The sequence below is a fragment of the Zootoca vivipara genome, chromosome Z (assembly GCF_963506605.1).
Source record: "Zootoca vivipara chromosome Z, rZooViv1.1, whole genome shotgun sequence".
NCBI classification, from domain to species: domain Eukaryota; kingdom Metazoa; phylum Chordata; class Lepidosauria; order Squamata; family Lacertidae; genus Zootoca; species Zootoca vivipara.
Window position 1 is genome coordinate 11,415,118 of NC_083294.1, and position 15,470 is coordinate 11,430,587.

Below are 15,470 nucleotides of genomic sequence, written 5' to 3' on the forward strand. Positions count from 1 at the left end.
TCCTCAATTCATTCTGCGGTGCAGCATACCTTTCTCCCCGCTTATTTTTTTTAAAAAAAGAGATAGGGCCACGTGAGAGCGTTTCTGAGCATGTGCAGATCTCTTCCCATTTCATCACACAAGCCAGTCGAGGATCACAGAGCTGTTCACAGTATAAATACACAAAAATACACAACAGAGTAACAAACAAAAACAATAACCTCTCTCCATAGCTTAAAAGGCTATCGATTGTTTTTTGCCTGGAGAGCGACTGCAAAAAAGCCTCATTTCCTTCCCTCTCAAGCCCCTCCTGGTCTGTCCCAAAGCAGGGCCGGCTTCCCTGTGGCGTTGAGCCATTGGTTTTGCGCCAGACTACGAATCCCAGAATGCAATGGGGTTGAGATGCACCTCAGAGCGCTGTAGGAGGAAGAGGCCGGTAGTCGTCTCCAACCATACCGGAAATCAGTCACCCGACGTCGAGTTTCGAACCTCCGGCGGAAGTGGGTCTCCTCGTTTCCGGTCTGGCTTCCCTCCCGCCGTGGGAGGGGAGGGAGAGAGAGGAAGAGAAAAGGAGGCGTTCTTGCGTCCTTCTTACTTTTGGCTTTCGCTTATTTACTTGTTTATTTTAAGGGACATTCGCCCTTTTCCATCCGGAAATTCGAGGGAGTGGGTTTCCCGCTTCACCATCAGGAAGTGCCGCGTCCTCGCTTCCAGTCCCCTCTCTCTCTTACCTCGCACCCTCCCCCTCTTCTCTCTCTCTCTTTCTCTCTCTTTTTTCTCTTTTCCTACCTCCCACCTTCTCCCCCGATAAAGCTGCCCTCCCAAAATGGCGCCCCTGGACTTGGACAAGTATGTGGAGATTGCGCGGCTTTGCAAGTATCTGCCCGAGAATGACCTCAAGGTAAGAGGAGGAGGGGAGGCTGGGCCCTAGGAGGGGCAGGGGGCGGGTGGAGACCCCTTCCCCCTCTCCACGAAGGGCTCTCCTTGAGCTTCCGCTTTCACGTAAGCCCCCCCCCCCCAAGCGCATAGCGGCAACACGGGCACCCGCTGAAACGCTTTAATCAGTGGCTCCCCAATTAGCTATTTACTGGGGACCCCTATTTTTTAAAAAGCCAAGCCATGGACCCCCTACTTTTGAATTTTTTTGATAACTATGGTAGTTACCTGTCCAAAGCACTTTAAAAAAAATAAGCAAATCATTTTAGGTATACTTAAAAATAACCGTAAAATTTGTGATATTACAACAAAAAATGAGAAAGACTTAGTTATGGGGGGGGAGACAATTTTATTTTATTAACGTACTGTATAGTACAAGTGACGTGCTATGGTCCATGGGGTCACAACGAGTCGGACACGACTAAATGACTAAACAACAACAATAGTACAAGTGAACAAATTTGACATGTCTAGCAGCTACTAAACCTTAATTTTATTTGCTTGCTTGCTTCCTTGCCGCTCATCTGGCTTGGTTGCCCCAGCCACTTGGGGCGGCTCCCAACAAAACACTAAACCTAAATGTGATGGGAGAAATCATGCCTCTTTTGGCCCCCAAAATTTCCTTCCACATTCAGTTCAATATTGCCTACTTTTATTCTCAAATCTAGTTCAACAAGCTAATTTCTAGATGTTTCAAAGCTTTTTCAACCTACTCCTTATAATCAGCAAAAACCTTCACCCAGAATTGGTCCAGTCTACATTCTTTGAAAAATGATTGTAATCCTCACAAGTCATGTCAACAAGTGGATCTTGCTCTTCTGCTGATACAGTTGTTAGTTGTACATCATGTTTTATGATGGGTTAAACCACTGAGCCTAGGGCTTGCTGATCAGGTCGGCGGTTCGAATCCCTGTGACGGGGTGAGCTCCCGTTGCTTGGTCCCAGCTCCTGCCAACCTAGCAGTTCGAAAGCACGTCAAAATGCAAGTAGATAAATAGGAACCGCTACAGCGGGAAGGTAAACGACGTTTCTGTGTGCTGCTCTGGTTCGCCAGAAGCGGCTTTGTCATGCATGACCTGGAAGCTATACGGCGGCTCCCTTGGCCAATAATGCGAGATGAGCGCGCAACCCCAGAGTCGGTCACGACTGGACCTAATGGTCAGGGGTCCCTTTACCTTTACCTTATACTTGTAATGCCTAATAAAGATTTGGTGAAGAAGATGTAGGTGTACATCACATTCAAAAGGATTCCATGGCCATGAGTTTTCAGGATTTGATACAGAGAAGTAATCTCTGAAGCTAGTCACTAAATCATGCAGGTGCTCAGTGGTATAATATTTTACTTCTGGTATCAATTATTTGTCAGTAGCCTCCAGAAATGTCTCCAGTGTTGGAATATTGGTGAGGCTACCATCTTCTCAGCTTGCCCATAACTATACTTTTAAAATCATTGCCTCAATCTTACCTTCAACGTAAAAAATATTCACATCACTACCTTGGAAGCTTGTGTTAAGAGTGTTCACATGAAACCATCTGCTAAGTTGTCTACCATACACAACTGTGCAAAGTTGTTAAACTGATCACATGGAAATTTTGAATCCATCAGAAAAAGTCATACTTCATCACGTAACTCAAAGAATCGCTGTAAGTCTGGACCCTTCAAATGAGTGTCTGTTTTATATAATCAGACGTATCATATATGCTTCGTTTCACAGTGTTGTTCAAAAGAGGTACAGTGGTACCTAGGTTTAATAACAGTCCTGTTTATGAACAATTCGGTTTACGAACTCCGCAAAACCGGAAGTAGTGTCCCGGTTTGTGAACTTTACCTCGGTCTAAGAATGGAATCCGAACGGTGGAAGGGCACCGGTGTGGGAAGCCTCATTAGGAAAAGCGTGCCTCGGTTTAAGAACGGTTTTGGTTTAAGAACGGACTTCTGGAACGGATTACGTTTGTAAACTGAGATACCACTGTACAGTGTTGATTTCCTTAGCTGCAGACTCACCAAGTACTCATTTGCATATAGCTGGCCCTATAGTATGAGCCTTTCCTGCTTTGTCAATTATTTTTGCCACATCAAGAAGCTAAGGTTGATTCTCCTGAGTGGTCACACCAGAGTTTTTTCAATTGCTTTTTGCCCCTTCTTCAACTGCAAGTAAACTGGAACCCAGTTCCCAGTTCTCCTCAGCTGTTGGCCAAAGGGTGGGTTATTTTTGGCCCTCCAGATGATGCTGGACTACAGCTCCCATCAGTTCAGAGCATTGGATGTGTGGATGGCGGGTGGCATCCAGGAACCTCTTCCCCATCCAGGAAACATTCCCCATCCCCAGCTCTTGCTACCTCTAGCTACCAAACTATGCTATTTGGCACTTAGTTCTGTTGTCTAGATCAGTAATGGGCAACCTTTTGAGCTTGGTGTGTCAAAATTCGCCAAAAAACCGAGCATAACTCGGGTGGTGTGTCACTTCGAGAAAAAAACCATAATTTCACGATATTTATAGTTTAAATAACAAAAATGTATAATTGTAATATACCGTATAACTGTATTTAATAAACCCAAAACTAATTATTTAACCAAACCAAACCAAAAAACCCTTATTTATCACAAAGTGCCCAGAGTTGTTGAGCTTTTTGGGGGGAGCTGCTGACCAAAGTTTTGGAGGTTTTTTTAGGGGGGTGCAAAAGTTGCTTTGCTTTTTTTGGGGGGGTACCCCAAAGCTGCTGCGCTTTTTTGTGGGGGGAGAGAACAGAAATAAATGACGAATAATACCTTCGCTGGAACTAACACACAGCACCAACATAGTCTGCCAAAGCACAAAAAAACCCAGCACAGAACGGGTTAAAAAACCAATCTGGCTACCAGCAACAACAACAAAAAAAAGGATCCGCAGAGGAGCGGGATAACAAATGGGGGGAACCAACAACAACAGAGCAAATGGGCCAATGGGGCGCGTGCCAGCAGTGAGGGCTCTGCGTGTCACGTCTGACTCGCGTGTCATAGGTTCGCCATCACTGGTCTAGATTGTGGTGCTGATAATGCCAAGGTTGTGGGTTTGATCCCCATATGGGCCATCTGCGTGTTCTTCCATTGCAGGGGGTTGAAGTAGATGACCCTTGGGGGTACCTTCCAACTCTTCAGTCTAATCAATATTTTTGGTACAGTCCTATATCTCTTTGCTCAGTGAGATTTATTTAGATGTAAGTTACTTTAGAAAGACCCAAAGCTTAGTGGAGAGCAGTAAGGGACTCTTGCTCCTTTCATCAATTGATAAAAGGATTCTGAAGCAGTTGACGCTTTTATTTTCTCTGTGTAGAAAGCGTCACCAGTCAACATTACCTCTTCAAAAATATTTCCTCTGATGGGATTAGCTGAGAAGCTGCAAACTGTCCCCCTCCTCATCTTCAGAGTATCAAGGCAGTGACTGACAGGGATGTGTAGGTTCCTTTTTCTTTGTGTGGGAGTTTGGTGGCAGGTTGCCTGGCAGCCAACTCCAGGAAATGGGCTTGTAGTTAATATTGTGTTTTATGTTTGCTGCTTGGGATTAGGTTGTGTGTGTGTGTGTGTGTGTGTGTGTGTGTGTGTGTGTGTGTTAAGTCTTTGTGTGATCCCCTTGTGTTGGGTACTTTGAGTAGGGTGCATTTTTTCTTTCTTTCGTGATACCTTCTCTTATCCACTTTACGGTAGCAAAAATGCTAAGCTAACATACTGTGCTCTAAGAAAACTCTTCTCAGGGTTCCTTGACAGATTTGCATTGGAGCAGGGCATATTGGTAGAAAGATATAAAATAGCTGTGGATTTTATTTTGGACTATCACGGAAACACTGTTCCCATATTGTGAAGCCATTGTTTTTGAGGGTACTGTACTGTCAAACACAGTACACTTTGACCATGAAACTATAGCTGATGAAGAATAAACGAAACAGGGCCGTGTCCTTGATTTGAAAATCATTTCAATTGGAATTTGTCTCATTACCTTAAGCAAAAAACAGTTTGAAGAATTCATAATTAATCTCCTTCCTGGCCCGAGTTCTTGGAACCTTTTCATTTGATTTCCTGATTGTTTTTGAGAGGTCAATTTATGTTTCATCTACAGTACTGTTATCTTTCTTCTGCCACCTATTGAAATTGGAGAGTTCTGAGAAAAGTAGATAAAATCTGGGATAACTGGCTCTTACACAAAACAGAAGCCTTTAATTAACAGGAAATAAAATCACAGTTGGATTAACTGCTGAGATGTGTCACCTAATGTCCTAGAGGAAGTAAGAGTTTCCACCAGGTAAACTGGAAGGACAGTTTTGTAGAAGTTTTTTATTTACAAACTACAGTTGTCTAGTTAGTTGGACAGTGTTCTCCAAGCTACTAACATGAGTTTGACCAAACTGCGGGAGGCAGTGGAAGACAGGAGTGCCTGGCATGCTCTGGTCCATGGGGTGACAAAGAGTCGGGACATGACTAAATGACTAAAGAAAAACAACAGCAACAACACAGTTGTCTATAGACAGCTGCTTAAAGTTCCTGTGTGTTAGTAACTTCAATGTACATGTTTACAAAGCTGACCCTTTCACCAGTTTCCGGTTTGACATGTTCATACACTTTGTTAGCTGGCTATGTGCCATTGTGATGACCATAATGCAGAGAAATCTTGTATTAATGACCAAAATTCACTCTCTCTTTGTAGCGCTTGTGTGACTACGTCTGTGACCTTCTTCTAGAAGAATCTAATGTGCAGCCAGTGTCTACACCAGTTACAGTCTGTGGCGACATACATGGACAGGTGGAGTTAATATGGACTGTTCCTTTGATGCTACACCCTCCAATAATAAAGGATTGACACTTGCAAACAATCTTTTGCATTGTAAAAGAATGTGCAAGTATTCGCTAGGGGGACATGGAAACAGCAATGCAACATAATATCCCTCCCCTTTTTATACCTTTTTATACCTCCAAACAAGTAGCTTTGCAGAATGGGGACTCAGCTATATAGCTGCGAATGAAATATTTTAAGTGTGTTGTAAAGACAGTAGATGGCAATGGTGAGCTATGGCAAATTCAATATATTTTTCAAAACTTTTTTAAGAAGTATTTTCACAGCGTTTTTTTTATATGTGTGTAGATTCCATCTGAGTCTACTCCTTGAATCATTTTCTGAATAACCAGGCTACATAAGTTTCATTGGTTTTGGTTCTTGCCCTTTAGACTGCAGTTAACTGAACTGCTTAACATTAACAGGAGTATTATCCCTGAAGCCACTAATACAGAAGGAATTCTGTTCAAAGGTTATGGACATTGTGCCCAGAGGAAGCTTGCAGGATTAAATCAAAGGCTTCCTTTAGATCAGCTCTCTTGTAATAAAACCAATGGCGCTTCTTATGACTTGCATTGCAAGATTAAAAAAACAGAGAAACTGAGTTCTTGCACTGATGCTGTGCTACAAAGTTATGGCAGTATTTCATTGTGAGTGGTGCATTTGCAGTACTTTAGAAGTGATAGTCTAGGTGTACTTTGCAAGAACTAAATGTTGGTCGAGAGAGGGCATGATAGGGAGAGCATCACTTAGTGATGCGTGGAATACTGTACTTATTTCCTCCCAACGCACCATTGAAACCACAAAACAAATACTCGTTTTTGAAAGGAGTACCAAGGCCCATAATTAAAACAGAACACAGAATATTTATCAGGAATAGTTCGGATGTTGTCTGCCTTGCACTGATTCAGCATCAAATAGTTTAGGTAACCCCAGGATCAAGCAAGTAGTAGCGTTTTAGTTGTTTGAATGTGGGATTCTAACATTTGAACATCCCTTAACACACCTATGTCTGTCCAGCCTGTGTCTTTTTCAGATGCCTTTCAGAACCACCTGTTTTTTTTTTAAAAAAACAAAGTTTCAAAATTTTGGGGGAGTTTTAAGTCATTAGGGTTTAACACAGAATTTTTATTAAAAAAATTATTTTCAGAGTTTCAAAAAAACCAATTTTTTTTACATACGCACTTGTTTACATTAAGCCATAGTCCATATCAATACCTTTATGTGGTTTCCTGAACCCCCTGACTTCCCCCACCCCTCCCTTGGCTTCCATAATTTATCTTCCTTTTTTAACTGCATCTAGTTACATTTATCCAAGTTATTATACTTCATTTTCTCCTTTGTTGTTTCAAATTACAAGTGCTATATCAATCCTGCTAAAGTTTTTACAATTTTTACAGTGTTCCTTAATACATTCTATAAAGTTATGCCATTCTTTGTTGAATTTGTTATCCTCTTGGTTTAGCACAGAATATTAATGATACAAACCTTCCTTCATTTTGTTTTTGTGTTCCAGTTTTATGATTTATGTGAATTGTTCAGAACTGGAGGTCAGGTTCCTGACACAAACTATATATTTATGGTATGTACAAATTAAATTCAAAAAATAACTAGCAGGTTTTTTAATGTAGTACATCCGTGACTTGATAAAGCAGGGGGCTGTGTGTATGTTTTAATTTTGGTCCTGTTTCCTTGCTTCCTGTGTCTCGCCTCTGCTTTTTCCCCCCTTACCGCCTCAGAAAATATAATCTAATTAATGAAGGCTTGAATTGAAGTGCTTGATTGCTCACGTTCCTGAAATTTCAAACCTTTGCTCAGCGCTGTGCAAAACTGGTAGAAGTAGAAAATGGTTCAAATTCTTTTCAGGGCAATGAGAAAGAGATTTGTTTGTGAGGGGGTATCTTATTATTATTGATGCAGCTTTCATTCTTGTGTGAATTCCTACTTTGCATGAATCTGTTACTTGAGATAGGAAAGGTTCTGAATCTGAACAGAATATTTGAAATGTATTTTATATGAGCCATAGTAGAAGGGCAGAGTTTGTGGTTTTCTGCAAGTACAGTTTTTTAACAGTCATGATCCTGGAACTTGGGAAGGGCCATAGCTCAGGGTTAGAGCACATGCTTAATGCATCAAAGGTCCTGAATCATAATTAAAATTTGCTCATGCCACACAGATCTTTTTTATTGATAAGAAATATATTGGAAAACAAAAAGAAATAACTCCTAGCAGTGCCTGGTTTCTAACATAGAACACAACTACAGTACTTCATAATATGATCACAGGATATCCAGAAAGTATAAAACAACGCAGCTACATAAGAACATGAACCACTCCCAAAATATAATTATAAACGAGACTCATAGTACCTTAAGTATGTAAACAAACTCATTGAGAGGTAATCTTTTGCTGGGTAATCTTATTTATATTAGGTGTAATTTGAGACAAACTCTCATCTCATCAGCACAGAGAATCCTTTCTCTTTTATGATCTTTCATATTTGTAAGAGTTGAAAATCCCTGTTCACAACAATATGTCAAGGAGAACTGTGAAAGAATAGTCAGTACTATTCTCCAGCCCGATTATGGATCTCACTGTGTTTCTCCGAAAATAAGACACTGTCTTATATTTATTTTTCCTTAAAACACACACACACACACACACACACACACACACACACACACGGTGGCTTATTTTCAGGGGATGTCTTATTTTTTTATTACATGTCCAGCCTAGCCTCTTCCTTGGCGGCCTCCAGAACTGTGCCTATCACTATGTCTTATTTGCGGGGTATGGCTTATATTGCTTAGAAATCCTGCCACGGCTTATTTTATGGGGATATCTTATTTTCGGGAAAACGGGGTCAGTTAGGATTGTCCTCAGTATCACTTGATGCTCTTGCTCTTGCTTTGAAAAGATACCTATCCATACCCTGCAACTAAAATAAAATATTTTCATACTATACTAACTATACTATGCTACACAACACTGAAATGTCTAGGTGTTTGATTGTCCTTCAGTTTTCCTGCCACACCAGTGTGGCGCACCACACCCTTTGAGAACTACTGCCCTAGATTCAATCGTTGTCACCCCCTGTTATCATTCATTATTTAAATTCATTGCCCACCCTTCACCAGCAGGTCCCAGGACAGCAAGCTAAAATTCAGAATTAAAAACAGTTAAAACAGATTGGGGTCACAGAAATGGAACCAGATCCAAAAATGCACATTTCAGTTGTCAAACACCAAGGTAAATAAGTGTTCAGCACTCACTGGCGCAGGTGGCGCTGTGGGTTAAACCACAGAGCCTAGGGCTTGCTGATCAGAAGGTCAGCGGTTCGAATCCCCGTGACGGGGTGAGCTCCCGTTGCTTGGTCCCAGCTCCTGCCAACCTAGCAGTTCGAAAGCACGTCAAAGTGCAAGTAGATAAATAGGTACTGCTACAGCGGGAAGGTAAACGGTGTTTCCATGTTCTGCTCTGGTTCACCAGAAGTGGCTTTGTCATGCTGGCCACATGACCTGGAAGCTGTACGCAGGCTCCCTCGGCCAATAATGCGAGATGAGCGCGCAACCCCAGAGTCGGTCACGACTGGACCTAATGGTCAGGGGTCCCTTTACCTTTACTCGCTGAAAACTTCATAGTGAAGAAGTCAAATGCACCTCTCTGGGGAATAGGCCTGGGAGGTTTTGTGATAGATCGTTGAAAACCAGTTTGAAATCTACATGACAGCTGGTTCAAAATATTTGCCCCGATGATAAACCTTATGAAGCAAAGCCAGAACGCTTTTGTCTGTTGTTCTGCCAGATCAGCTCTCCCCTGCCTCCTGCAGGGGGCAGCAAACCACAGAGCAGCCATAGACTGGGAGCTTTCCTCTGGCGCCACCGCCATAAATTTCGCTTCTAGGCAGGCTGGTAGGTGCTGGGATCGGTATTCTCCCATGGGGTTATTCTGAGTTTAGAAAATAAATAAATAAACCTTGCACCACTTAAAGCTTCTTCTTTCCCGAGTTTCCTGCTTTTTTTCTTTCTCCCCACCCCACCTTTGTGTGTCTGCTTTCCCTTTCTCTCTTTCTCTGTGTGCTTGCTTGTGTCTTCCCCCTTGTTCTGCCTGCCTGCGTGTGCCTTTGAGGAAGCCCCTACGCCCCACGTGAGCTGAAGTGGTATCGGGGCTTGCTCATCTGTAGGGCTGGGCAATGTATCTCAGCTGCTTCTTCCTCGCCTAAGGTGGGGAGGAAGAAGCAGCCAAGATACATTTTAGACATTGTGATATATTATTATACAGTATCACAGTATTTAGCTGCTGATACATCACAATGCTGAAAACCAGATATTGCCCAGCCCTATTGGGGAGGAAATTTTACAATTTGGGGGCTGCCCCAGTTTAAAAACAGTACCTGGTCTACTGACTCCTCTAAAGGGGATTACTTGTTTTTATAATAGAATGTAAGCTGTTTTACTATTCCCCTTTTCTTTTTTCTTTAATTGTATAATTATGTGCCTGTGTTGTGCCCTGGGACCTTAAAGACAAAGTGTGGATAAACAGTCTCACACACACACAGTCTGCACGTTTTCGGATTGCGCAACCACGCCAAACCCAAAAGTACCGGAATGGGTTACTTCTGGGTTTCGGTGCTCGCACATGCGCAGAAGTGATAAATCGTGCTTTGTGCATGCGCAGAAGCGTGACCCGTGCATGCGCAGATGCGGCGCTGCAGGTTGCGAAAGTGCCTCCCGCACGGATCACGTACGCAACCTGAGCATCCACTGTATGTATATGTATGTATGTGTGTGTATGTGTATGTATAGATATACAGTATATAACATATACTTTCGGAAGCAGAGGCCAGCAGTCCAGTCCTGTGCATGTTTAGTCCAATACAAGTGCCTCAGAGTTCAAGTGCATGTAACATTGCAGCCTGAGTGTCTCATGTCATGCAGTATAGTGAAACGTTGTTTTAACTTTTCAGGGTGACTTTGTAGACAGAGGCTATTATAGCCTTGAGACGTTTACCTATCTTCTTGCCCTAAAAGCAAAATGGCCTGATCGCATCACACTTTTACGTGGGAATCATGAGAGCAGACAGATAACTCAAGTATATGGATTTTATGGTAAGTTCTCTTCCTACCCTACCTTCAATTTCGCAATTATAATCAACATAAGCCTGTGATGAGTTGGCTTGTTTTCTTAAAAGCTGTAGAACAAGGGTGTTGAGCTTCTGGCTCAGGGGCCAGATGTGGCCTCCAAGCTTCTCATGTTTGGACCTTAAGACTCATCCCAGGCCATCCAGCTCACCTTCCCTGCTTCACATCCTTATTGAGTCTTTTTGCCTGCCCTTTAACGCTAACAATAACTCTTGCTTGCCTGGATGGAGGCTAGAGAGGGATAAGTTAATGTGTGCAGAAACTAGCCTCCTATACAAAAGTAAACAAACAAACAAACAACCTTAATTGCTTCACCTACTTTTGCCTCTGATTCCACCCATCACTGGCATGTGGCCCCTGCAACTTTGCCAGGTATGAATACATTCCTTGGGCTGAAAAAGTCCCTGACCCTTCCTGTAGAGTTTGGAACATTTTTAGAGGCCTTGTGAACAAGGGGTTTGTCATTAAAACAAGTATAAGCTTCTGCTTTATAATGTAGGAAGCTGTCCTTAGAATTTTGGAGTGATGCATAGTGCTAAGATCTAGAAATAGAGATTCTATGTTAATTTTCCTCACAATATATTTTGAAGTGCATCCACACACCCAAAGAACCCTGGGAACTGTTGTTTGTTAAGGCTGCTAAGAATTGCTGTTCTGAGGAGTAAACTATAGTTCCCAGGATTCTTGGGGGACGGAACGGAACAGTGCTTAAAAAATATGTTGTGTCTTTGATATGGACAACTGATTGGACCTGTATCTATAGCTGTGTGTGTGAAGGAAGAATATGGAGTATTGGACTCGAAATGGAGCAGGTTGTTTGTTGGGCACGCTGAGTGATGCTGGGCATGCAATACTCTTCAATTTACTTTTTGAAAAAGAAATATCTGTCACAGTCTTACAATTGATGTAAAAACCATGTTCATCTGCTCATTGGGCATTTCTTTCTCCATGATCACACATTTTTTCAAGTTATTCAAGAAATGTGAACCAGTTAGGATAAAACCTTTAAAGTAGTTAAATCTGTTTTATAAGGTTATTGTGATTATAATGAATTTTGGAGGCAACCCAAATTAAATAACTGATTAGCTGAACAGATAATGCTGGGTTTTCAGTCAACATGGGAGCTCCTATCTCCACTGTTGATCCTACAACCCGTCTAGTTTAGTTAGTCTGAGAAATTATAATCACTTAAACGTTATTCTCTTCACCTCTTTGCCCTGCTTCTTTCTCCAATAGATGAATGCCAAACCAAATATGGTAATGCTAATGCCTGGAGATACTGCACCAAAGTTTTTGACATGCTCACAGTAGCAGCGGTAAGGGTTTCTTTTAAGTGAACAACGTGACTTTCTGTCTCTATTTCTCTAATTATACATTCACCAAAGGTTTTTTCTTAATTTCAGGATTGTGGTCCTAATAAATCTTTACCTCCTGTCTTTTTTTACTTCAAGTTAATAGATGAGCAAATCCTCTGTGTACATGGGGGCCTGTCTCCAGACATAAAAACACTGGACCAGATTCGGACCATCGAGCGCAACCAAGAGATCCCACACAAAGGAGCTTTTTGTGACCTTGTTTGGTCTGACCCAGAAGATGTGGACACCTGGGCCATAAGTCCCCGAGGTGCAGGCTGGCTGTTTGGGGCAAAAGTCACAAATGAGGTAAGAAAACCCAGTTTAACAACCATGTCTCTAGCTGTGATTCTGGCTTGCAATCAAAGTATTGCCTGAGAAAGAGAAATGATGGGGAGTTTAAGACTGTGTTTGCCTCAGAGAATAGGCTTGCGTTTTGGGAACAGTTTTGTTTTATGATTCTGTTTTTGGTTCACACAACCGTTGCATTTGATATCCTGTTACTTGCATGAGACAAGTTAAGACTGGGCGTGCCCATTCCATCTTATTCATGTTTCCGGGGTACAAGTGCTAATAGTACTATTATTTTTATTATATCCCACCTGTTCTCCAAAGAGGTCAAGGTAACTGACATATGTGGTTCTCCCCCTCCTGATTTAATCCCCACCACAACCCTATGAGGTAGATTAAGGTGAGAGGCTGTGACCCACCCAAAGGCACCCAGTGAGCTTCATGGCTGAGTGGGTATTCAAACTCTGATCTTCTAGGTTCTCTTCCAACACACTGCTATATAGTGTAAATCTTGTGTTTGGGGACATTTTATTGGAAAATACGACACTGGTGTAGGATGTCCGGCTACAGTAATCAAAATGGGTGCACTTCATGTAATTTCATATGGAAAATGCCTTAGTGCTGTGTCACCTCTGCCTGGTTTGGTTAAAACAAAATAAATAAATAAATTCCTTCCAGTAGCGCCTTAGAGACCAACTAAGTTTGTTATTAGTATGAGCTTTTGTGTGCATGCACACTTCTTCAGATGGTTTGGTTAACATATTCTTAAAAGATTGTGTTCGGCTTTCAGGATCACATTTTAGAAGCATCAACTCTCATAATAATATTTATTTATTTATTTATTTATTTATTCATTCATTCATTCATTCATTCATTATTTCTGCCCCGCCCATCTGGCTGGGTTTCCCCAGCCACTCTGGGCCGCTTCCAGCAGAAATATTAAAATACAATAATTTTTTAAATATTAAAAACTTCGCTAAACAGGGCTGCCTTCAGATGTCCTCTAAAAGTCTGATAGTTGTTTTCCTCTTTGACATCTGGTGGGAGGGCATTCCACAGGACGGGTGCCACTTAAGGAGAAACTGAGAGTTCAAGGGGAGAGAACAAGAGAGTATCTGAAAGGAGACTTTAGTATTTGGCCAAGAGAAAGACCATCGCCTCCTTCTGCTCTGTGTCTTTGTGCTGGGCTTCTAAAGTGTTGCCATGGCTCCTTGTCAGTGGAATAGAATGTGTGTGTGCGTGCGTGCGCGCGCACACACACACACACACACTACCTCCAACATTTTTACCGTAAATATTTTCCTTAACTTCCTTCCTTTTTTATTTTTTGTTTACACCTTAGTTTGTCCATATCAACAACTTAAAGCTCATCTGCCGAGCCCACCAGCTGGTGCACGAAGGTTATAAATTTATGTTTGATGAGAAGTTGGTCACAGTGTGGTCTGCTCCGAACTACTGCTACCGCTGTGGAAATATTGCCTCAATCATGGTATTTAAAGATGTAAATACAAGGGAACCAAAGCTCTTCCGTGCAGTTCCAGACTCAGAACGTGTGATCCCCCCAAGAACAACCACACCGTATTTCCTCTGAGATGTGGCTTTGCCCTTTTCTTTTGTGACATACCCTTTTAGCACTTTGCTGCTGAAATGCTGCCTCTTGCCTTTTATATTCTTAAATTATCTAAATGTGTTGTATATTGTCAATAGGGATGCATATTTAAATCTCTCTCCCTCCTCTTATCCCTACACTACCTTACTTGCCAGCTTATGAAATGTCTCTGAGCACCCACCCACCTACCTACCTACCTACCTGTTTTGTAGTACTTAATAGGGACATTAAATTTCCTTTAAAGAAATAAATCTAAACAGCAAATCATCAGAACTAGTCTGATCTTTCATTCAGAGGGGTTGACTTTGGGGGGGGGCTATTTTTATTAATAAGCTCTTAAAAATTTCAGCAGCAAAGTTGTATTTGGTGTGCATGATGGGACTGTCCAAGCCCTGCTAGTGAGTACATTTCCAAGATGTAAAAAAATGTCCTGGTTTATATTTTGTTTCAAGTCAGCATAAATAAATGGTGTTAATGGCTGCCCTTGATCTCCCTCCACCCGTTGCTTTATTTTTTTAGGATTTAAACTAAAATGCAAAGCCTCGTACAGGTAAACGAATTTGTACAGTGAAATAATTGTTCTGATTTTTCTCAGATACTTTGTCTTTTTAATAAAGTCATAACTTAGTCTCTAGGTTAAGCATTCACAATAAAGCCCTACATTGTTGATGTGAATTCATGTCTTTTCATTCTCCCCACCTTCTTTTCACAAAGAAATCTCACATGTGTGGTTATGGTTTTACCAAGTACCTGGTCTCATAAACACATTGTTTTGAACTCTGGAAGCTCAAGCAGTCAGCACATCTGTACACATTTGGGCCAAACTATAACCCTTCCTGATAAGACTTTGTAAGGCCCTGCTAGCATTGCATAGGTCTAATCAATTCTATTCCCTAATGCAACAACAACAGAGTTCGAGTTTGATTGATAGAATGTTTGGATTCTGCTAATACTGGACTTCTTTTTCCTCAGCTAAATGATTTCCACGCATTTGTGTTCCTAGATGTTTTAAATTAGATGGCCCACAAAAGCATCTGACTTGGTTGCGTAATATGTACAGTGGTAATATTATGCAACCAAGTCAGACCTTTCTGTGGGCCATATAATTAAAAACCTTTAGGGGTTACAAAACTGTAAGTTGTGATATAGTTGAATGAGTTGAACTACTGAAAGGTAATGAGACTTGCATCATGCATGCTTAAGACAGGCATTAGTTGCATTAATGTCAGTTCATCTGTCCCGTATAAGTGCGGGGCCCTATTGTCACCTGATGTAAATTTCAGCTTTGGAGTGTGGCTGGTACTGTTACCTAGTAAATAAACTGTTCCCTTGACACTGCCTTTTAATCAGGTATTTC

General features: G+C 41.7%; 1 protein-coding gene across 1 annotated transcript; it reads left to right on the forward strand.

Annotated features, from left to right (window-relative positions):
• The first annotated feature begins 467 nt into the window (after positions 1 to 467).
• Positions 468 to 14,780, forward strand: PPP6C (protein phosphatase 6 catalytic subunit). The gene is made up of 7 exons (XM_035113197.2): positions 468 to 880; positions 5,595 to 5,690; positions 7,237 to 7,302; positions 10,687 to 10,828; positions 12,098 to 12,177; positions 12,313 to 12,522; positions 13,847 to 14,780. Exons 1-7 carry the CDS (start codon positions 806 to 808, stop codon positions 14,093 to 14,095), a joined length of 918 nt encoding a protein of 305 aa, XP_034969088.1. The 5' UTR covers positions 468 to 805; the 3' UTR covers positions 14,096 to 14,780.
• Positions 14,781 to 15,470: the final 690 nt, after the last annotated feature.

What these genes read in the sequence shown, in the direction of transcription:
- PPP6C (XM_035113197.2), top strand. Translation starts at nt 806, where the DNA reads ATGGCGCCCCTGGACTTGGACAAGTATGTGGAGATTGCGCGGCTTTGC. An exon ending in ACATGCTCACAGTAGCAGCG is followed by an intron (nt 12,178 to 12,312) that starts GTAAGGGTTTCT and finishes TTTTACTTCAAG; the next exon opens with TTAATAGATGAGCAAATCCT. An exon ending in GGGCAAAAGTCACAAATGAG is followed by an intron (nt 12,523 to 13,846) that starts GTAAGAAAACCC and finishes TTTACACCTTAG; the next exon opens with TTTGTCCATATCAACAACTT.